Source organism: Hyla sarda, chromosome 3 (genome assembly GCF_029499605.1).
Source record: "Hyla sarda isolate aHylSar1 chromosome 3, aHylSar1.hap1, whole genome shotgun sequence".
NCBI classification, from domain to species: domain Eukaryota; kingdom Metazoa; phylum Chordata; class Amphibia; order Anura; family Hylidae; genus Hyla; species Hyla sarda.
Window position 1 is genome coordinate 358,080,231 of NC_079191.1, and position 23,872 is coordinate 358,104,102.

General features: G+C 42.2%; 1 protein-coding gene across 4 annotated transcripts in view; it reads right to left on the reverse strand.

Moving 5' to 3' along the window:
• Positions 1-773: 773 nt before the first annotated feature.
• The window catches only part of RALGAPA2 (Ral GTPase activating protein catalytic subunit alpha 2), a 312,968-nt gene continuing 289,869 nt past the window's right edge, over positions 774-23,872 (reverse strand). For 3 of the 4 annotated variants that reach the window (XM_056567643.1, XM_056567642.1, XM_056567641.1), the window contains one exon: positions 774-3,067. In XM_056567643.1, coding sequence (XP_056423618.1) covers positions 2,916-3,067 — 152 coding nt within the window. In that variant the 3' untranslated portion in view covers positions 774-2,915. The remainder of the gene's footprint in view (positions 3,068-23,872) is intronic. The other variant, XM_056567644.1, reaches the window with a different exon arrangement.

Sequence of the window (23,872 nt, forward strand, 5' to 3'; positions counted from 1 at the left end):
TAAGCAGCTACTTCAGAAGACCAAATATGTAGAAAGTCCCACAAAGAAATGAAGCGGTATCCATTACACAGATGTGAAAACAACATACAAAGGCCACAAACACAATACGCTCAATTAAAACAAATCAGCCTTTACGAAGACTGGAGATTAACATTTTCTTTCTTCATTCGGGAAGATGGGTCTCAAATAAAACATTTAAAACAGAATTGTATAAATATGTGAGGAAACCATGCAAAATAACAAGAGAAAGGTGAAAGAGAAAAAGAAGCATATCTGAGATCTCTAGTAAATGCCCTAGAATATACTGGTAGTGCAGTAAAGGACAGTTGCCTATAAGTGTAATATGACCGCAGTTATGGCCAGACTATAATAAACCTAATAAAGCATTGTATATCCCTATTATGTCTTTAGTACAGTCATTAGACCAGTGGTTGGGCCTGGCAGCCATAATGCAAATAGTAGAAACACGATCCGGCACTGCTGTATTTACGGTAATTTGTAAGACAGCTACAGGTGGAAATGCGAAGCAAAACCAAATCTTGCGGCGCTCAATCCAAAGACTGTTAGACAAATCCAAATGTGCACGAGGAAAGAATGGAGGATGGCACTCACCCAGATGGAAGCTTCAAATATTCTTTATTATACAAACACGGTGGCAGTGTCAGGCAGGTGAACAGACAGGAACGCCGAGGAGACCCTCTGTGTTCCTGTCTGTTCACCTGCCTGACACCGCCATCGTGTTTGTATAATAAAGAATATTTGAAGCTTCCATCTGGGTGAGTGCCATCCTCCATTCTTTCCTCGTGCACACCTGGCAGCCATAATACTGACCCAGAAATGCAGTCATCTTACACTTAATCGGAAATGGTCTAAAGAAGTCCACCTATAAAGCATCTTCAGGATATGTCATTCATGAGTTTTTAAGAACTGCATAAAAAAAAATTCAGTGATATACCGTAAATCTCAGACTAGCTGTAAAGGGGTTGTGATTTAAATGATTTTGAAACTGATGGGCCCCCACTTATGGCATCTTCTAAAATCACACATGCAGTCTCAGTGTCAGTTTTCATTGCAGTTTATACAGTTGAATACAGAAGTGGATATAAAAGAGAGGTTAAAGTGTACCTCCAGTGCTTTTATAAAAAAAAACAAAAAAACATCACAGTAATTTTTCTAAATAGTTTTTAATTTTAAATCCAGTGTCAGAATAGCTTCCTGAGTTCACCTTCTGCCGGCTGTATATTAAAATGAATTATGAAATGAAGATTCCGGCTCCATAGAACCAGTTTCCAGTGTAAGACCCAAGTGGGAAGCTCCACGTCATAATGCAGGCGGGGAGACTTGGCATTTGGAAAGCCATTCCGGTGCCGAATAAGCATCGGGGGGGCGCAGTGCTTCAAAAAATGTAAGAATGCATTGGAGGTACACTTTAAGTTTGTTCTTTATATTTTTTTTCTTCTTTTTGTATCCGATCCTTATTATTGCTCAAAAAACTGCAAGAAAAACTGCCACAAAACTGTTTGTGTTTGGTGAGAGCCTTAAAGATTTTTTTGGGTAGTTTAAAAAAAATTTGGTACAGGTTGGAACTGGGGTGGGAAAAAACAAAAAATCACTAACTTTACTCAAAACCTAAATGTGCCATTTCTCCAATCTTGCCAGCCAGAAGTGCTGTGAAGAGGTTACATTGTACACATGATGCCGCAGCCAATCAATGGTGTCAGCAGTCACGTGCCGATCATGCAGTAAGAGACTGCTGAGGCCACTAACTGCAGCATCATGTGAACAAAGCATGTGACCATATAGACAGGAAATGCATAGACAGAAAATCTCAGGATGTTAAAAAAATTTTTTCTAATCCTGGTTACAACTTGTACTAATTCTTCTTTTTTTTAAACTACTGCAAAACCCCTATAAAAGGAGGATTTTTTCCTTAAAATTTCTACATACTGGCATTTTCTCTAGACATCTTATCTCCTATGCAAAGGATAGGGGATAAGATGTCTGATCGTGGGGGGTCCTGCAGCTGGGGACCCCCGCAATCTCTCTGCAGCACCCGGCGCTCGTTTAGAATGCTGGGTGCGGGCAGCAGGGGTCGTGACGTCATGGTCACGCCCTTCAATGCAAGACTATGGGAGGGGGCGTGGCATTCGCCACGCCCCCTCCCATAGACTTGCATTGAACGTGCGTGGTGTGACGTCTTGAGGGTTGTGGCAATGATGCCACGACCCCCGCCGCCCGCTCCAAGTGTTCCGAACGCTGGGGCCGCGGAGTACCCCTTTAAGCTGTAAAATTGTGGGCCTAGATCTCTGCAGATGATTAAAATGATATATTTTCTTCCTTCTTCTATACACACCATTGGTAAAAAAACAAAACAAAAGACATTTAAAGGCCCCGTTCCCACAGATCCACTCTGCAGCCTGTTCTGAAAGGAACCCAGGTTAAGAGAAGTTTAAATACACGTGGCCTCTTAAGACGCAGCATCAAAGCATTGTTAAGTGTGCCCTCTGTTCCACTTCCCAGCAGTGAAAGTGTTACACAGACAGCCGTAACAATGTGCGGCAATTACATCCTAAATGCCTTGCAAGAAGTGTTGTTGTGCTTCCTGCTTGTTGCTTATGTGCTCTCTTGTCCTTTGGTGCTGTTGCATCATTACGCTTTGTCAGACAGTCCTCTTGCCATCATCAGTGTTACAACCATAGTTGCATCATACCTCAGTGCCTAATGGATGGTTTACGAACAACCTGCCCAGGGGGGTCCTGCCCCTTTAGACACACATTACAACATTGCACAGCTCGTCCTTTTTTAAAAAGTTATATTCACAGGTGCAAAGTCATATATTTATATATATTTTTATCTTTTTTTTTCTTTTATAGATTAAAAACAGCTCTTCACTAGAGTTCAGTATAAAAAGTGCTTCAATTGGAAGATTTGCTGACAGCACTGGCAGAGCGTCGGAGCTTTCCAGAAACTTTTGTTCTGGTGGAGCGGGTTAGTGTTGGAGAGGTGGGCTCTGGTGGTTCTGGTCCCGTGCTCACTGACAGATCAGAACTGGTACTTGAAGGGAGACCTACGAAAAGAAAAGATGTAAGACGTTGAGAGAATATTTACACTGCTGTGACAAGATTCCCATAACCTTCAGAAGAATTAGGACGAACAGGTCCTAACAGAAAATATCAGTGTCTACAGGTTTACACAAAAATTGGTAATCTGATAGCATTTCTTCAGGATGACTGATGTTATTCGGAGCTGGATCACGTGCCGGGGCCTTCACTGCTATACATTCTTTTAGATACTCTCCACGTAACGTTATCTGAAGCTGCCAGGTGCCTACAGATATGTGTTTAGGAGCAGATGTCTGCTTTCTGCACTAAGGAATTGAGCAAGGTAATGATTCTTCTCAATATGGAACACAAGCAGACATGATGTCTAATAATAGTGATGCCTTCATGGTATTGCCAATAAAACATGTTAACAAACACCAAACCTAAATCCCAATGGGCCTAATGCATGAAAACTGGAGGTGTCACCCATACCAGCCAATTTGATCACTCTCAGACTGGCTTTGAAAAAGACAGAAGCCGAATTCTGATTGGTTGCTAAGGTAACACATTCAGTTCTTGTTTGCAATAGTTTTCAGAAAATAGGCCCAATATACCAAATAATGACCATATAATATACGACATGGCACATAGCACATCAAATAAATTAGAACACCACAATTTACATTTCGTGTGTATATATAGTAAATGGCAAGTGTCACCAAAAACAATAAAACAACCACTGGTTTGTCAAAAGCGGTACAGGTATAAAGCCCCACTGCCCCCCCCCCACCTCCCAATACACAGAAAAAGTTGTCTGAACCTGCTGATTATGGAGGGACAGGAAATCTCCAAACAGATGACGTTGGGAACAACAACAAAAAAAATGTCCTATTTTCAATGTCAGGGAGTACTACCAGGGCCGGCCTGAAGGCTTTCTCTAGGCTCTGATGCCATGACAACTCAGAAACTCCCCACAATCATGTTTCAGGGGTACAAAATGTTTCACCCCCAAAGTGCATATTGGGGGTTAAAGGGTAATTGTCAGCTGTAACAGCTAGCACCCACTATAGTTTCTCCATGTCTTACATACATTGTCAAAGATCAGCCAATCAAGCCAAGAGCATGGAGAAGTCACTGGGAACCCCCCCCCCCCCCCCCCCTGGTAACTCGAAACTCTATTCCAAGCTAGTTCTAAAACTATGAGTGGAATTTATTAATGGTTTTGTAAAAAACATTGTGTATTGTGTGTTTTTTGAGCAAAAAAAAAAAAAAAAGCATATGTACAATACTTGTCTGTTGAATGCATTAGTACACTTCCCCTCTGAGTGCTACAGGGTTTTTGAGTAAATTATAGGTCATTGTAATAAAGGAGCCTATCCGTGTTTCATAGCCCCGTGATTCTGAGCTGCAGTACCAGATACAAACCAAAGACAAGAGTGGCACTGTCTCTGGGGAAAACAAAACCAGATTTTTTCTTTTTGCAATCATCCATACCTCCTTTAAACAATGTAGGGTCCTCTCCAAAACTATTTAATAAAGGAAACACTGGTAATGAAATGTGTGGGGCAGGTGTAGGATTGGGAGCAGGCTTCAGCTTGGTTTACCTCAGCTCTGCTACCCATTGAAAGCATAAATCATAAGACAAAATCAGTCGGAGGTTGATATCCTGCAAGTCCCAGGTTGAGGCAGCGGTTTACGTGAGCTTGCACGCCTATATTTTCAACATTAACTGACGATGCAATTATTCCCCGAAGAGGAAGATGACTGAAGGTCATGACAAAATAGCTTGTCTGAATGGGAGCAGATGAGGTAGCAGCTATTAAACATAACAGAAAATGAATAAAATTAAAGCCTGCGAGTAACAAATCTTTCCCAGAACAATTATAACCGTGCACCGAGGAATTCACAATTGTCTGTTGCAATCGAGGAGTGTTGTTGCTTGCAGTTGGCGCACAGTCTCTCTGGGCAGTACGGTAAGAGGAAATTTAATTTCATCACTTACTCTCTTTATGCATCATCTTTAAATCATGAGACATTGCCACAAACAGCAGCACATGCAGAAGTCTCCCAGATAACCCTTCCAGCACAATGGAGGCAAGTGATAATGAAGTGGATGCCAGTGAAAATGCTGCACTGGAGAATACTGAAGAGATGCACTAATCCACAATAGAACAATCCCTGAAACACAGAATGTGCTGCCTAATAACCTTAATAATATAGTGGATTATAGAGGGATGCAGTGACTTATGGATGGTTAAAGGGGTACTCCGCTGCTCAGCGTTTGGAACAAACTGTCCCGGACGCTGGAGCCGGCGCCTGGAGCTTGTGACAACATAGCCCCGCCCCCTCATGCTGAGACGCCCCTCTGTCATGCGCTCGCTTCTTAGACTCTAACCACTGAAGGACATAAATGTACGTCCTGGTGCGTTAAGTACAAGGGCACCAGGACGTACATTTACGTCCAATTTTCTTAAGGGGTTTAAGTAATCATGATATTGGTTATAGCTTTATCGTCTCTATAGTCCTTTCCAGTGGTGAAATGACTATGCAAAAGCCCAGGGGGTGTTCCCCAGCACACCAAGAGACAAGGTAAGTCATTCTAGGTCCTCTTTATCTAAAGGCTGTCAAAAGTGGTACGCAGATGCAAGCAGGCCAGTGGGAGATGATATGAGGACATGGGCTGGATCTACCTGGGTTCATGCCATTATAGGAAACACCCCATGGGCTTTAGAGTTTAATTAGCATAATAACAAAAGGCTTCTTATATAAGGTATGTCTGGAATCCTGATGACTAGCCCTATTCAGCAGTGTGTTTATTTACAACCCTGTTCTTCTGCTTGAAAGAGGTACTCTGCCCCTGAACATCTTATCCCCTATTCAAAGGATGGCCACTGGGATCCCCCACGATCTACGGGCAGCACCCCAGCATTCTGAACTTTTTTGTTCAAAATGCTGAGTTCGGATTGCTGTGGCATCACACACCCCTTCATTTATGTCTATGGGAGAGGGCATGACGGCTGTGGTCACTCGTCATAATAACAACATAAATAGAGGGGGCATGGCATGACGTCACGATCGCTCAAACAAAAAAGTTCAGAATGCCCAGGTGCTGCCCAGAGAGCACGGGGGTGGGGTGGTGCTGGGGGTGTGTGTCTCAGCAGCCAGACCCCCGTGATCAGACATCTGATCCCCTATTGTTTGGATAGGAGATAAGATGTCCAGGGGTGGAGTACCCCTTTAAGGGCTGTTCAAAAAAAAAGTTGTTTTGACATTTATCACAGTGTTCCCAAAGGGATAAACAGGCCAAATGTAGTCTTCTCTTGACTATGTTTTGACGGATTTACATTGGTATATATTTTTAAACACGAGACATAAAAGAGTAGTATTATTTTCTATTCCTCAAATAACACACAAATCACAACATGGTGCACCACTATTTGCTGCAATTACTTTTCTTTGTATCTTATTCTTTTTCGGTGATAGATATCATCAAAATCCAATAATAAAATACGAACATACACCCACTTTTGTGAACAGACATAAAACAAGACCTTTTAGCATTCCAAGTGAGTCTTTTGTGCGTCTATCTCTGCATATGGAGTTACCATTTCCAGTTGGAGGAGTAAAGTGCTAAAAGGTCTTGTTTCATGTCTATGCACAAATGTGGGTGTATGATCACATGTATTACTGGATTTTGATGATATGTATAACAGAAAAAGAATAAGGTAAAGAGAAAAGTAATTGCAGCAAACAGTGGAGTCACAAATACATAGCATTTGACTTTCTGAACCTTGCCGGCACACTGTGGAATACATCAGCATTCCTTTTTGATTCCGATAGATCCGTGGTATAGTTGTGACGTAGAGTCAAAAAGGTGATGTGAACAGCTCCTTAAAATGGTTCTCTATTTTTGAAATGTTTTGACAGTTCAATAAGACATGTCAGAAAATTAGTAGGGCTAAAGCACTATTAAGGCAAATAAAGGGTCCCTTGGGACTTCACATTTGAGCGCGGAAATACAATTGACTATAGCTCTGTGAAAAACCAAGCTCAGCCATTCTGAGAGACAGTAATGTCACAGTACAACAGCCATCAAAAGCTGAAATTCAAGCCTCCGAAGCTGTACAAGTTACCAATATCTGGCCAAGGATGGGTTAACACTGTTTCTGTTTACGCTTTACTGTTTATTACAGAAACTTAGTCAACTACAGTATAGTATATGGCAAAAAAAAACAAAAAAACTGTATTAGTTGCAATCTATTTTTTTCCCCATAATGCAAGTCAATAGGAAACAGATTCTGCTGTATAGTGTACAACAGAATTTGTTTTTGGCATCTGTTAGCATATATCTTTTTTTTTTTCCTTCAAGTGTATAAAACGTACACATTAAACGAAAACACAAATGCAGTGATACCCAGCCTTACCCGAAAGTACTATTAAAAGAAGTTTTTGAAACTGCTGTATCATTTTTGTTTCTCGAGCACATCCAAATGTGCCAGAAAAAAAGCAAAAAGGGCCTTTGACTTTATCTACTTTTGGGGTAAAATAAAGAGGTCGAAAACAATGTCACTGATCAGGTCCCTTACTTCCAATGGTATTTTCCGGATTTGCCCCACATATAGTCATTCATTTTTACAAAATATTTTTTGGAGTATATTTCCCAATACCTTACACCCTCGGATTACAATCTATTTTTTTTAAATTAACCACATGAAGGAATCTCTGATCAAATCTCTACTAAGTTATTATTACCTACACTGCTCCTCAAATAAAGCATACAAAATGCCAGAGATTTTGCGTTCACTTCTGGCACCATATTCTTTGGCAGTGAACCCATCCTGCTGAAGTATGAAAGAATAGAATACATGCTGCCCTGGGGGTATTAGTAAATCTCCTGTAATGTGTCTAACCTGCATCCTTTCCAATCCATACAAATGGCTTTCATAGGAGTCAAAATGTAAAAATAAATAATTAAAATGTAATATAAAATGTATACTGCCTGCATTCACATCTAGGCAGTAGAAGAGAGAGGTAGTGTCTGGTAACTATAAAAGCAAGTACACCAAGCAATTGTGTGTCTGTATACAAGAGTGTGAAGTATACAAGTGAGTGTAAGTATAAAAGTGAGAGGGACTTAAAATTAAGGGACTTAAAATTCAGGGAGTTTAATTGAAATATTTGTTTTTTTACTGTTAATTTTTGCAATCCCCAAATCTAGTATGGCATCCATGTTGGAAAAGGCAGTCCAGTGTGCATCTTGCGCAATGTATGTAATCCTTGAACAGCAGTTTGAGGGTGCATATTGTTGTGTGAAATGTGTGCGATTTGTTCATTTGGAAGCCCAGATCCTGGATCTAGAGGAGCAACTGGCAACACCGAGACGCATTGACAACTTGGAGAGGAGTCTCCTGCTCACTGACCAAGTACTCTCTGGGGTAGAGGTGGGGAAGGATAGTGGGACGGAGGTGCAGGATAGTCAGGCAGCTAGCTGGATTACAGTTAGAAAACAGAGCAGAGGAAAAGTGTCAGGGAAGCTAGTCCTGATCTGGCACACGCCAAAAAGTTTGCTCGGTTGGCAGATGAGGGGGATGCCATTTCAGAGCTAGCAGTACTGCACCAGGACTCTGCCTCTGACAGCCAGAGGGGTGTGTGCTCCAGTAAGGAGGGAGGAGTGCAGGGCAGGCCAGACAGGTACGGGTAGTGGGGGACTCGATTATTAGGGGGACAGACAGGGCGATCTGTCACAAAGACCGGGATCGCCGAACAGTGTGTTGTCTTCCTGGCGCTCAAGTTCGGCACATCATGGATCGGATTGACAGGTTGCTGGGTGGGGCTGGAGAGGACCCAGCAGTCATGGTACATATTGGCACCAATGACAAAGTAAGAGGTAGGTGGAGTGTCCTTTAAAATGATTTCAGAGACTTAAACCGCAAGCTTAAGGCAAGGATCTCCAAGAGAATATTTTCTGAAATATTACCTGTACCACGAGCCCCACCAGAGAGGCAGCGAGAGATTAGGGAGGTAAACAAGTGGCTCAGAACCTGGTGTAGGAAGGAGCGGTTTGGGTTCATGGAGAACTGGGCCGACTTCGCTGTCGGATACCGGCTCTACTGTAGGGACGGGCTAGGGTGCAGCTGTGCTTGCGAAAAAGCTGGCTAAAAGGGTGGAGGAGTGTTTAAACTAGGGACTGGGGGAGGGAACCTACAACATAGAGGGGGAAGATAGTGTAGATAGAGGGGGGACTTATTAATATCCCTGGGGGTGGAGCGGAGGGAGGGGTTAGAATAGTTAATAGGGGTAGGCTTCATAAGAAGAAAAAACATACACCTTTGAATTGCATGTTGACTAATACCAGAAGTCTGTCCAATAATACAGAGGAACTGGAGTGGTTGATGTCCGAGGAGAATTATGACATAGTGGGTATAACAGAGACTTGGTTGGATGATACCTGTGACTGGGCGGTCAACATACAGGGTTATAGTCTATTCAGGAAGGATCAGACAAAATGGAAAGGGGGAGGAGTTTGTCTTTATGTGAAATCAAGTCTGAGGACGGGAGGATATATGGGAGGGAAACGATAATGTGGAGTCATTATGAGTAGAAATATATGGAGATAAAAAAAAAAAAAGATTCTGATAGGGGTTTGTTATAAACCCCCAAACATAATGGAAGAAGCAGAAGATCAATTACTGAGGCAAATAAACAAGGCAGCAAATCAGAACGAGGTGATAATAATGGGGGACTTTAACTATCCTGATATAAACTGGGAGACTGAGACCTGTCAGTCTCATAAAGGAAACAGGTTTCTGACTATATCTAAAGACAATTATCTGTCCCAAATTGTGCAGGGCCCAACCAGAGGGGGCGCCCTACTAGACTTAATATTATCCAACAGTCCTGATAGAGTAATTAATGTGCAAGTCGAAGGATATCTAGGAAATAGCGATCACAATATAATACATTATAACTTGTTCTTCAATAAGGGAATCTTTCGAGGGGCACAAAAACAATGACGTTTAGGAAGGGAGAATGTCCTGAAAAACAAGAAATTCTTAAATTCTCACTGTAAGAGGAATATACCTTATGGGAATAAAACGGTCAGAAATAAAAGAAAACAAATATGGATGAATACAAATGTTAAGGGGGCAATAAACGACAAAAATAAAAGCATTTAACCAGTTAAGGACCAAGGACGTTCTGGAATGTCCCCGCACCCTGGGCTTTAAGGACCAAGGACGTTCCAGAACGTCCTGGTGTTTCTCCAGTCTCTGCCGCGTGCCGGGCAGAGATCGGAAGCGGATCCCATGTCAAATGGCCGGTGAAATCGCGCCAGCGATTTGCGGCAATACCGGGCTGATCGGGTCTCTGGGACCTGACCGCCCGGTAATTTTGCATGATCCCGGTTGTCACAGACAGCCAGGACCATGCTAAAATATAGGAGTGAGGTGGCAAGCCTTCCACCTCCTCCTATCCCCTGCGATCCGTCGGTTAGCTAACCGACCAATCGCAGGGGGAGGTTACTTCCTCCCGTCCTGCCCGGCCCTTGGAAGTACGGAGAGGACGGGAGGAAGACTGGAGGACGCGGCGGGGGACGGGGGAGTGCTGGGGACCGGCCCCGGTACTTACCTCGTCCCTGAAGACCCGGATCCCGGCGATGAAGACGGCGGCGGCGACAGGTGAGTTCCTCTTCAGCCGCGGTCGGGCCCTTTACAGCAATGCACGTCGCCGTAAAGCGACATGCATTGCTGTAATGGGACCCTGTATACTACAACTCCCAGTATGCCCAGACAGCCCTTAGCGTCTGGGCATGCTGGGAGTTGCAGTTTTGCAACATCTGGAGGTCCACAGTTTGGAGACCACTGTGCCCTTCCAGATGTTGCAAAACTACACATCCTCAGCATGCCCTTACTGTGCAGGCATGCTGGGAGTTGTAGTTCTGTAACATCTGGCCCTTCAGATGTTGCAGAACTACAACTACCAGCATGCCTGGACAGTTTTGGCATACTGGGAGTTGTAGTTTTGCAACATCTGGAGGGCTACAGCTTGGACACCACTACACAGTGGTCCCCAAACTGTTCTCCTCCAGCTGTTGCGTAACCACTACTCCCAATATGCCCTTCGGCTGTCTGGGCATGCTGGGAGTTGTGGTTTTGCAACAACTGGAGTCACACTGGTTGGGAAACATTGTTTCCTAACTCAGTGTTTCCCAACCCGTGTGCCTCCAGCTGTTGCCAAACTATAACTACCAGCATGCACTGATAGACCGTGCATGCTGGGAGTTGTAGTTTTGCAACAGCTGGAGGTCCCGTCCCCCCCTGTGAATGTACAGGGTACATTCACATGGGCAGGGGGCTTACAGTGAGTAGGCTGCAAGTTTGCGATGCAGCAAATTTTGCGCTGCAGCTCAAACTTGCAGCGGGAAACTCGTTGTAATCCCCCGCCCGTGTGACTGTACCCTAAAAACACTACACTACACTAACACAAAATGAAATAAAAAGTAAAAAACACTACATATACACATACCCCTACACAGCCCCCCTCCCCAATAAAAATGAAAAACGTCTGGTACGCCACTGTTTCCAAAATGGAGCCTCCAGCTGTTGCAAAACAACAACTCCCAGTATTGCCGGACAGCCGGTGACTGTCCAAGCATGCTGGGAGTTTTGCAACAGCTAGACGCACCCTGTTTGGGAATCACTGGCGTAGAATACCCCTATGCCCACCCCTATGCAAATCCCTAATTTAGGCCTCAAATGCACATGGCGCTCTCACTCTGGAGCCCTGTCGTATTTCAAGGCAACAGTATAGGGTCACATATGGGGTATCACCGTATTCGGGAGAAATTGCCTAACAAATTTTGGGGGGCTTTTTCTCCTTTCACCCCTTATGAAAAGGTGAAGTTGGGGTCTACACCAGCATGTTAGTGTAAAAAAATTAATTTTTTACACTAACATGCTGGTGTTGCCCTATACTTTTCATTTTGACAAGAGGTAAAAGGGAAAAAAGCCCCCCAAAATTTGTGACCCCATTCCGGAAACTACACCCCTCACGGAATGTAATGAGGGGTGCAGTGAGAATTTACCCCCCACTGGTGTCTGACAGATCTTTGGAACAGTGGGCTGTGCAAATAAAAATTTTTGTACAGCCCACTGTTCCAAAGATCTGACAGACACTAGTGGGGGGTAAATGCTCACTGTACCCCTTGTTACGTTCCTCAAGGGGTCTAGTTTCCAAAATGGTATGCCATGTGGGGGGTATTTTGCTGTCCTGGCACCATAGGGGCTTCCTAAATGCGACATGTCCCCCCCATTTCAGCAAAGTTTGCAAATGTGACTCCTTCTCTTCTGAGCATTGTGGCGCCCCTGCAGTGCACTTGACGTCCCCTTATGGGGTACCTCCATACTCAAAAGAGATGGGGTTACACATTTTGGGGGGTCTTTTCTACTATTAACCCTTGCAAAAATTTGAAATTTGGGGGGAACACACATTTTAGTGAAATTTTTTTTTTACATATGCCAAAGTGGTGAAACCCCTGTGGGGTATTAAGGTTCACTTTACCCCTTGTTACGTTCCCCAAGGGGTCTAGTTTCCAAAATCTGATGCCATGTGTTTTTTTTTTTGTTGTCCTGGCACCATAGGGGCTTCCTAAATGCGGTATGCCCCCAGAGCAAAATTTGCTTCCAAAAAGCCAAAATGTGACTCCTCTTCTGAGACCTGTAGTGCGCCAGCAGAGCACTTTTCACCCCCATATGGGGTGTTTTCTGAATCGGGAGAAATTGGGCTTCAAATTTTGGGGGGTAATTTCTGCTTTAACCCTTTGTAAAAATGTAAAATTCTTGGGAAACCAAGCATTTTAGGTAAACATTTTTTATTTTTGTTTACATATGCCAAAGTGGTGAAACCCCTGTGGGGTATTAAGGTTCACTTTACCCCTTGTTACGTTCCCCAAGGGGTCTAGTTTCCAAAATGTGATGCCATGTGTTTTTTTTTTTGCTGTCCTGGCACCATAGCGGCTTCCTAAATGCGACATGCCCCCTGAGCAAAATTTGCTCTCAAAAAGCCAAATATGACTCCTTCTCTTCTGAGCATTGTAGTTTGCCCGCAGTGCGCTTCAGGTCAACTTATGGGGTACCTCCATACTCAGAAGAGATGGGGTTACAAATTTTGGGGGGGGCTTTTCTGCTATTAACCCTTGCAAAAATGTGAACTTTGGAGGGAAACACATTTTAGTGAAAAAAAGGGGTCTAGTTTCCAAAATGGTATGGCATGTGATTTTTTTTTGCTGTTCTGGCACCATAGGGGCTTCCTAAATGCAACATGCCCCCCAAAAACCATTTCAGAAAAACATACTCTCCAAAATCCCCTTGTCGCTTCTGAGCCCGCCGAACAATTTACATAGACATATGAGGTATGTACTTACTCGAGAGAAATTGGGCTACAAATATATATAGTATACATTTTCTCCTTTTACCCCTTGTAAAAATTAAAAAATTGGGTCTACAAGAACATGCGAGTGTAAAAAATTAAGATTGTGAATTTTCTCCTTCACTTTGCTGCTATTCCTGTGAAACACCTAAAGGGTTAAAACGCTGACTGAATGTCATTTTGAATACTTTGGGGGGTGCAGTTTTTATAATGGGGTAATTTGTGGGGTATTTCTAACATGAAGACCCTTCAAATCCACTTCAAACCTGAACTGGTCCCTGAAAAATAGTGAGTTTGAAAATTTTGTGAAAAATTGGAAAATTGCTGCTGAACTTTGAAGCCCTCTGATGTCTTCCAAAAGTAAAAACACGTCAATTTTATGATGCAAACATAAAGTAGACATATTGTATATGTGAACCCAAAAAAATTTATTTTGAATATCCATTTTCCTTACAAGCAGAGAGCTTCAAAGTTAGAAAAATGCTAAATTTTATTTTTTTTTCAACAAATTTGGGGATTTTTCACTATGAAAGGATGCAAGTTGCCACAAAATTTTACCACTATGTTAAAGTAGAATATGTCACGAAAAAACTATCTTGGAATCAGAATGATAACTAAAAGCATTGCAGAGTTATTAATGTTTAAAGTGACAGTGGTCAGATGTGCAAAAAACGCTCTGGTCCTAAGGTATAAAATGGCCTGGTCCTTAAGGCGTTAAACTACTAAAAAAAGGACGGCAGTGAAGAAGGATTAAAAAGCTATAGATAAAAATGTAAAATATGTAAAAAAAACAATAATAGACAGAAAGACTCATTGCCAAAGAGAGTAAAACTAACCCCAAAATGTTCTTTAAAGGGGTTCTCCGGTGCTTAGACATCTTATCCCGTATCCAAAGGATAGGGGATAAGATGCCTGATCGCGGGAGTCCCGCTGCTGGGGACCCCCAGGATCTTGCACGCGGCACCCCGTTTGTAATCAGTCCCGGAGCGTGTTCGCTCCGGGTCTGATTACCGATGATCACAGGGCCTGCGGCGTGTGACGTCACGCCTCCGCCCCCGTGTGACATCACGCTCCGCCCCTCAATGCAAGCCTATGGGAGGGGGCGTGAATCAGTCGGCACTAGGACCACACGGACACTGCAGTCTCCAATAGACTGTAATGTGTTCCGCGAGTATTTCCGCCAGAAGAATGAGCAATGCAATTTTCCAGGCAGAAATTTTCAAGCAGATTTTCCATTCACAAATTCCGAAGTGTGAATTTGTGAACAAAAACCCATTCACTATACTATACATTTTAGTAAGCGGAATTTCTGCCTGCAATTTCGAAGCGGAATTGCAGGCGGAAATTTCGTGGTGTGAACCTATGCTTACTAGTGGGGTACCACAGGGGTCCGTCTTGGGTCCTATTCTATTTAATATATTTATTAATGACCTTGTAGGGGGGTTGAATAGTAAAGTAACAATCTTTGCAGATGATACTAAACTCTGTAAAGCGCTAAACACTATAGAGGACTGTGCACTATTACAAATGAATAAGTGGTTAAAAAGAATAATCTCCAAAAACAGGCGCTTCTCCCAATAAAAGGTTTTCTTTATTCCATCAAGGTAGACATAAAAAATTAGAATAAATGGCAATTTCAACGCGTTTCTAGCTCGGACTGAGCTCTTTATCAAGACCTGCATAAAGAGCTCCGTCTGAGCTAGAAACGCGTTGAAATTGCCTTTTAGTCTAATTTTTTATGTCTACCTTGATGGAATAAAGAAAACCTTTTATTGGGAGAAGCGCCTTTTTTGGAGATTATTCATTTTTAACCACTTATTCTACTATTGCCGACCGACCTCCTTGGATGATCGGGTGCTCCAGGGCTGCTGACCCGCCACTGATATGCTGATGTAGATGTTATGCTCTGAGCATAACCAACTCTGGTGAGCACATTTTATTGAAAACTCTGCCTGCACTTATAATGGTAATACACTAGGATCGCGCTCCTCTTCTTTTTAGTCTCTTCAGTGTATTCACTATTACAAATGGATCTGGATAGGTTGGAGGTTTGGGCTGGGAAGTGGTAGATGAGGTTGAACATTCATAAATGTAAGGTTATGCACATGGGGAGGAAAAATCTGGGCTGGGATTATGTATTAAATGGGAGAACACTTGGGACGACTGATGTAGTAAAGGATTTAGGAGTCTCAGTTAACCATAAATATAGCTGTAGTGACCAACATTATTCATACCCAGGACTGTATCTATAACAAGGGGGCATCCTCTAAAGTTTCTACACCAGCACAGATGGGGGTTCTTTACTGTAAGAGCAGTGAGACTAGAATTCTCTGCCTGAGGAGGTGGTCATGGTTAACTTGGTAAAATAATTTAAAAGGGGTCTGGATGCATTTTTGAAGAATAAGAACATTACAGGTTATGGATTCTAGATTTATAGGGACAGAAGGTTGATCCGGGGATTTATGCTGACTGCCATATTTGGAGTCAGGGAGGAATTTTTACCTCCAGTATGCGTTTTTTTTGCCATCTTCTGGATAAACTCAGTAAGGACTCATTAGGGATATACTGTAGGTTGAACTTGATGGACTCTGGTCTTTTTTCAACCTTATGAACTATGTAAAAATGTAATACATTTTCTGCATTGTTGTTCACCAGAGTCCATCACCTCCAGTATATTTCATGTTTTTTCTCCATTTTAAAACATTTGAAAGTATTTTTAGGGGGTGAAAAAACTACTTTACATTTGTAAGCTATAGGCCGTGAGCTCTATGCATTGTTTTGCCAGAAAAATAAAGAGGGAAAGAAGACTAGATGAAACATGCAGATATCTCACAGGCTTAACTATAGGGCAATGTTTCCCAACCAGGGTGCTGACAGCTGTTAAAAAAGCAACAATTCCCAGCATGCTGGGATTTGTAGTTTTGCAACAACTGGCGGCACACTGGTTGGGAAATACTGCTGTGAGTGTCAAGTACTGCTGTATATTGCATATTCTCCCTTCACAGCACATGACATCACTGTATGCACTGTCCTTGTATTATGATGCTATGTTAAGTAATCATATGGCTCAGGACTTCTTGGTCCTGCATCACTAGGTTTGTTACACCTGTCCAGTGACATCACTCTTTCTTAAAACGTCATTAATGGTTATAGAGGTACTTTGATGCACTGTGTACATCAGTCCTACATTGTGACATAACAGTGACACCGGTAAAACAGATCTCTTATAGATATTCTGCATTCAGTTCCTGTGACTATTGGCAGTGCAATCCATGAGCATGGGGCTTTTAGGGGTGCACCTATTTTAGGGCATATAGCAGATTTTTTATTCATTCAAACTACATTGTGTGGCATTTGCTTAAACAGAGGTTTTTCTCCTCATTGACAATCCATAGCATGTTAAAGGGGTTATCCACCATAAGGTGATTTTCGTACGTACCTGGCAGACAGTAATGGACATGCTTAGGAAGGATCTGCGCTTGTCTTGGGGCTAAATGGCTATGTGGTGAGATTACCATAACACTGTGGCTAGCTGTTTGTGAATTGGTATTTCCTGTTCCACTTTTCTTTTTTTGACTACAAATCCCATAATTCTATTTTCCTCCCTCCCACACATCAGCCACCCCACCATTGAAACATAAATGAGCTGCATCCATTCAAAAGACCTGTGGTTTTAAATCAGGGTGCCTACAGCTGTTGCATTAGTTGCAGATTGATCTCTCTCCCACCAAGCGATCGCTCCACCCATTGAAGCAGACAGGCTCCCTGTCATCAGCTGACTAGTGAGTCAGGTCTTGGCCGCATTGCAGCCTGGGAAAAATATGAGACAACAGTCATTTTGTATGCTGGTAAAAATAAATATTGGGGTGAAGATCACATAAGAATTGTAAGAAAACCGTCACACACAGGTACAGACACTATATTATGAACTACACTAACTTTACAGCCCCTGTAGCATAGTCAAATAAAATAAAAAATCCTCGAATTTTTAAGGATTTTTAACATGTATTCGGTAACTTTCAATAAATTCATGTTATAGTTACACAGTAAGTCCCTAGAAAAAAAGACATATTTCCATTAAACCCTTAAGGACGCAGCCTGTTTTTACCTAAATGACAAACCTCAATTGTTTTAATCTGGCATGTGTCTCTTAAGGTGGTAATAACTTTGATAAGCTTCGCGACGATATTCTGAGATTGTTTTTTCGTGACATTTTGTACTTTATATTTAGTGGAAAATTTTGGTTGATTCATGCAGCATTTTTTGAGAAAAACTCAAAAATATTGTGAAAAAAAAAAGTTCTATAGCGGTAAAAGTTATTTTATTTTTATTCAGTGGATCGGTACGATCATGGTGATTTTCTGACGGCCATAACTTTTTTATTTATTGTCCGACGCCATTGTGTGAGGGCTAATTTGCAGGATGAGCTGTAATTTTTATTGGTACCATTTTCGCGAGGCATGACCTTTTTTTTCACATTTTGGACCAAAATTAGCGTTTTTGTATTTTTTGTTGTTTTTATTTTAGGGCGTTCACCGTGCAGGATAAATAACATTATCATGTTATTGTTCAAGTGATTACAAACGTGGCGATACCTATTAGGTATAGGTTTATGCAGTTTGTTTTTTTTTTGCTTTTTTTAAAAATGAAAATACATGGTTTTATTGGGGAAAGGGCATTTAAATTATTATTATTATTTTTTTTTACATGTTATTCTATACCATGCAGCACAGTATACACTGACATACAGCCTGTGCGATCCAGCCTATGGCTGGACCTCGCAGGCTGCTGTGGCCTCCTGCCGCCATGGCAACCAACAGGACCCTGCGATCGTATTGCGGGATAGTCGTTGGTTAACAAGGAGAGCCCCCTTCCCCTATCAATCCCATAGATGCCTTGATCCGGACTGATCACAGAATAAATGGGGTTAATGCTACAGAGACCCTGCACTATGCAGGTCTCGGCAGCTGCGGCAAGACCCCGGCTGTGATTGACAGCCAGGTCCCATCAGCTATCTCCTGCAGTGCATCGCACGGATCAGGAGATCACTAGGACGTATGCATACATACCAGTTGAGTTAACATGTAAGCAACTGGGACGTATGCATACATTCTGGGGCGAGAAGGGGTTGAGTTCAACCAAGGAGGTGAAGGGGTGTGGGTGAATGAGGGGTATGTGATTTTATATTTCCTTATATGCATTAATGTTATTTGGTTCTAGGAATGTAAGAAAGTTGTGAAAGCCTCAACTGTTCCTGCTGTGACCAGTTCCTGAGATAGACTGTTCCACGAATTTAATGTTCTTAAGGTAAAGAAGGCTTGTTGCCCCTCAGCACTAAACCTTTTTCTCTCCAGACAGAGGGAGAGCCCCTTTTCTTTTGAGGGGGTTTTACCTAGAACAGTTTTACCCCCATATTTTTTGTATGAGTCCTTTATATACTTTAATAGGTTGATTTTATCCCACCATGAACTTCTCTTTTCAAGACTAAACGGTAAATCCTTTAATCTTTCCTCATACCTAAGACACATGTAAATAGGATATCCATGTAATGCATAGATGTGATAGGTCCTCCAGATTGAGAGATCTAAGGTCAAGCTCATAAATGTGGGTCCTGAATAGGTTACTCCCCTCTTAACTCCTTATCAGAATATCAGAAAATGGGCTTTCTAAATCAGAAAAACATTTTTTTTGCGAGCATGCAGTATTCATGTTGTCAATCTCTGATAAAAGTCTGTGGCTAATGGGTTCATTATTCTTCCTAATGGAAAACACTATTCTATTTATTACATTAAAACACTCTCAATACATGATACTTTCACAGTGTGTGGAGTTCAGGTTTATGCTGGTTTTTCATAATCTAACAATACATAGACCAATAAAATGTTACACAAATTCCAACCAATATAGAAAATGTAAGGTCATTACCTGCCACCCACATTCACAGTGTGAGACCTAAGAATGATATGCCCTAAACAGCAAAGTATTTATACAGTCCCTATTCACCAAACTGCCTTCATTCTGTTCACCACTAAGGGAGGTCAGAAGATCATTGTGTAGGGATTTAGCTGGTGCAATTATTCCATTATGCCAAAGAATACGTCTTTGCATCTAAAACTCAACTTGCATTTGGATAATCAAATGATTTCTAGGAATAATGTCCTGAAGGCACCACTATCTATACTGCTGTCACTGCTTCTACTGATGGCTATTGTGGTAGAACATTCTCAAGACATCAATGAAAATCTACATTTTTTATAACAATTCTGAATAATCCACCTATATCTTTACTAGGAATTGCACATTTTCTGCCGTAGTAAGAGAATAATAAAACTTCTACACTCCACAGAAAACAGTGGTAGAAGCAGTCTTGTAATGATAAAGACCTAGTCCCCAACTCAAAACCACCCCAATGACCATTCTCAACGTTCCTCTCTAGGGTGCAGAGAACTGAATGCAAACTTGTTGGTCAAGGATGTACAAGAGGCCAGAAATGGACACCCAATTCACTGGGGTTATTCCAAAGTCCACAGGATTGTGGATAACTAGCTGATCAGTGGGGGTCTGACTGCTGGGACACCCACCAATCCCAAGAACAGAACACTTGTCCCAATGAATGAAAGAAGCAGCAGGATAGATGCATGGCTAATGCTGCATTTATTATCTTGAGGACTTCTGACCACTGAATAAAGGATAACTGTGAACCATGGTTTAACCCCTTTAAATGGGCACTGTTATTGGGCAAAACTTTGACATGTCCTAGTTTGAACTGGCAGTGGTCTGTGCTTAGACATCTGTCAATCGGAAGAACGCGCCAGGAGAAATTTGTGCTCAGAATGTTCTCTCCCGGCTTCGTGTTACATGACAAGTTTTTCTTGATCACGTAAGTCTATGAGAGTGTCACATGAGAGAGGCAGAGAGGGGAGGCAGGGAGAAGAGAGCACAGACTTTTCCCGGCCCAGTCTTGATAGACGGAGGTCTGAACACTGAGACCCCTGCCGATCAAATCTCTTGACACGTCTCTAGGACATGTTAAAAGACAGGTACACTTTAAATCAGTGGTTCTCAACCTGGTGTACAAGTACCCCCAGGGGTACTTAGCAGTTCTCCAGGGGGTACTTGAAAAAATATCAGTAATGATAGCCACTGGTTACTGGTCTGGACCACTCTGAAAGAAATGGTAGGCTGAGGAGTGGAGCAGGAGGGCAGCAAAAGGGAAGCGCATACACTGGGCTGCTGTGGGCAGCAACTACCATCAGCTTTGTTGTTCCACTGCCCCTGCCGACCAGGGACCTACTGCTATGAGCCATATCAATAGGTCCCCAGACCAGAGGAGCACCAAAGCGGGGCAGCATGGTGGCTTACAACTACATGTGGGGGCATTTGGGGGCCTACAGGTATATTTGGGGGTATAGAGGGGGGCCTAACAACTTTATGGGGATGCAAAGCGGGTACTATTACTGTGTGTGTGACAATAAACATGGGGAGTTTGTAAATAAGTGGGTATTGTACTGCAGAAAGAAGCCTAAAATGTTTGTTTGGCTGGTTCTGTGGAGAAGTCTTGTTTGGGAAAATCTTAATGGCGGTCTAGGCCAGATAGTTAAGAAAAGAAATGTTAACTCCGGTTAGAGAAGGCATCACCTGTAAATCGGGGGACTGGAGAGACAGAGAGAGGAACAGGGGGCCTGTTACGGAGGAAAGTAAATTATACTATAATCATTACAATATGTCTCTAATATGGGGGTACAATTTTTTGGGAATGGGCTGTCAAGGGGTACTCAGGCAAAAAAGGTTGAGAATCACTGCTTTAAATAACCTGTTGCCAACTTTTGGAGAATGAACTTGAACAGAAGTGGTGCTGTTTTTCAAAAATAACAGAAGCAGCATTTTTTTTTTTTAAGGAAAAATTCCTTTAAAGGGATATTCCGCCAAAGGATAGGGGATAAGATGTCTGACCTGCTGTTCGTTTAGAGCGCTGGGTGCAGCACCGGAGGCTCGTGATGTCAAGGCCGCGCCATCAAAGCCAAGCCCCCTCAATGCAAGTCTATGGGAGGGGCCTGGCTGAAGTTCACTCCGTGCACCGGATGTCTGGGGTGCCGCAGCTGAGATTGCGGGGGTCCCCAGCGGCGGGACCCCCGCGATAAGACATCTTATCTCCTATCCTCTGGATAGGGGATAAGAAGTCTAGGGGCAGAGTATCCCTTTAAGGCCCGGTCTACTCAGCTAAATTTCAGCCAGCGAATTTAGCTGTAGAAATGTGCTTGCAGCAAAGCCCCATTGTTTTCAATTGGATTCTGCTGCTCTCTGCACACTGATGAATTTCAGCAGGGGAATTTTGCTGGCGGAACGGACATTCGCGGCGATCGGTGTGGCTGGCTATTGACCATGTAATTTGCCGCTGTCAGCTTTAGCTTTTGCCAGCTAAAGGGACATGTGAATGCTCCCTGGTGGGCTAGTGGGGTGGATAGATCCCGCCCCCCTCCCCGCAGCGCGATTGAGGGGGGCGATCCACTATAGAGGTAGCCGGAGGGCATTCCTCTGCTTCCCTCGTGTCCGTGGCTCTGTCATTGATAGAGCCTGGCTGGACTAGGCTCTATCTATGGATCGCAGAGCACACAGATCAATGGAGTTCAATAGAACTCTATTAATCTGTATAGGGAATCTAATGATTCCTCCTAATAAAGTGTTAAAAAAAAAAAAAGTTTTATTGAAGGTTTAAAAGACACACATTTACCCCTTCCATATTAAAAGTTCAAATCACCCCCTTTTCCTATATCAAAACATGCAAACATAACATTTAGTATCGCTGCGTGCGTAATTGTACAAATTATTAAAATATAACATTATGTAACCCATACGGTAAATGATGTAAATGTACAAAAAAATAAACCACAGAATTGTAATTTTTATAATAATCACAGAAAAAAAGTTAAAAAGCGATTAAAAGTCAGATCAATACCAAAATGGTGCCGATACAAAAACAGATAATGGTGCAAAAAATGAGCCCTCATACAGCCTGGGGTCAAAAAATGGCAATTACATTTTAAAAAAAAAGTTCAGAATGTTTTTAAAATTAGTAAAACATGACGGAAACTATACAAATCTGGTATTATTGTAATTCGGCCGGCCTAAAGTATAACAACATGTTATCTGACCACAAGGAAAATGACATAGAAAAGAAAACCACCAAATTTGCTAAATTATCTTTTACTGTTTCAATTTCACTTCACCAATTATATTGTTATTGAAAAAGTAAAAGGTATCATTATAGTAGGTAGTTATGGCTATTATAGGGCGAGGAGGAAAAACGAAGAGTGTAAAAACAAAAATTGGTCCGGACAAGTGGATCGTCATGAGGGACAAGTAGATTTTGCTCCATTTGAGTCCCGTGGACAAGCAGTTTTTTTTTAATTAAATTTCCACACCCCTGCCACCCATTTGTTTTTATTACTCAGCAGCCATTTTTTGGTGTCCTTCTTGCTCCATATGCTTTTGCGCAAATTCCATTGCTAAGAAAAATAATTGGATAATGCTAAATTGGCATGCAAAAGCAAAGTAACATATATAATACAAGCATATATGAATAAAGCAATAAAAAAAAAATTTAAAGGCACCTCAGATCAGGGTATTAACATCTAGGGTCATTTTGGTGTACAACCTCTTTCCTCCCATCTCTTGTCTCTCTGTTTGCACCCGCTTCTCTTGCTGGTACTGTCTGGTCTGGTAAGCAAATCATCCACAAGGGGTAAAAACTTTTTTTTCCTGTCCAGAACCAGAATTTAGCGCTGAATTTCTGCAGCAGGATTTCCGCTGCAATTCTGCACCAATTTAGCTCCAATTCTGCATGGGACTGAAAGAACCCACACATCTCCACAAACAGCAGTGGATTAAATTTAGAGCGGACAAGATGAAGATCAGCAGAGTTTCAACAGTGTGGACAGACCCTTAATTATCTATCTATGATATTAATGGCCTTTCCTAAGTATATACTGTACATTGAATATTTGTTGGTCAAAGGACAGAAAACATTTTGTCCAAAAAGAGACAAACATGGATGAAGGTCTGGCATGATCATCAGGCATATGCTATATGCTGTTAGGGTGGTTTCTGGGGTACAAATTATTCTGGGGATCTTCTATTATTTGAGATATAAATCATAAGCCTTCGGTTTTCTGTGAATCCTCTGAGCTTAGCTATCCAAGGAGATCCCTATGCTGTTGGAATGTTGTTCAGACCCTTTGCTATGAAATGTAGCTCTGGCTCCTCCCATTTCTCTTGATCATCTCTGAGATGTTTGTACACCTTGACTGGAGTCATTTGTGGTACATTTCAGCTGATTGGACAGGATTTAAACAGACACAGCTCTGACTATATAAGGTCTCATAGATGACAATACATAGAGCAAAAAC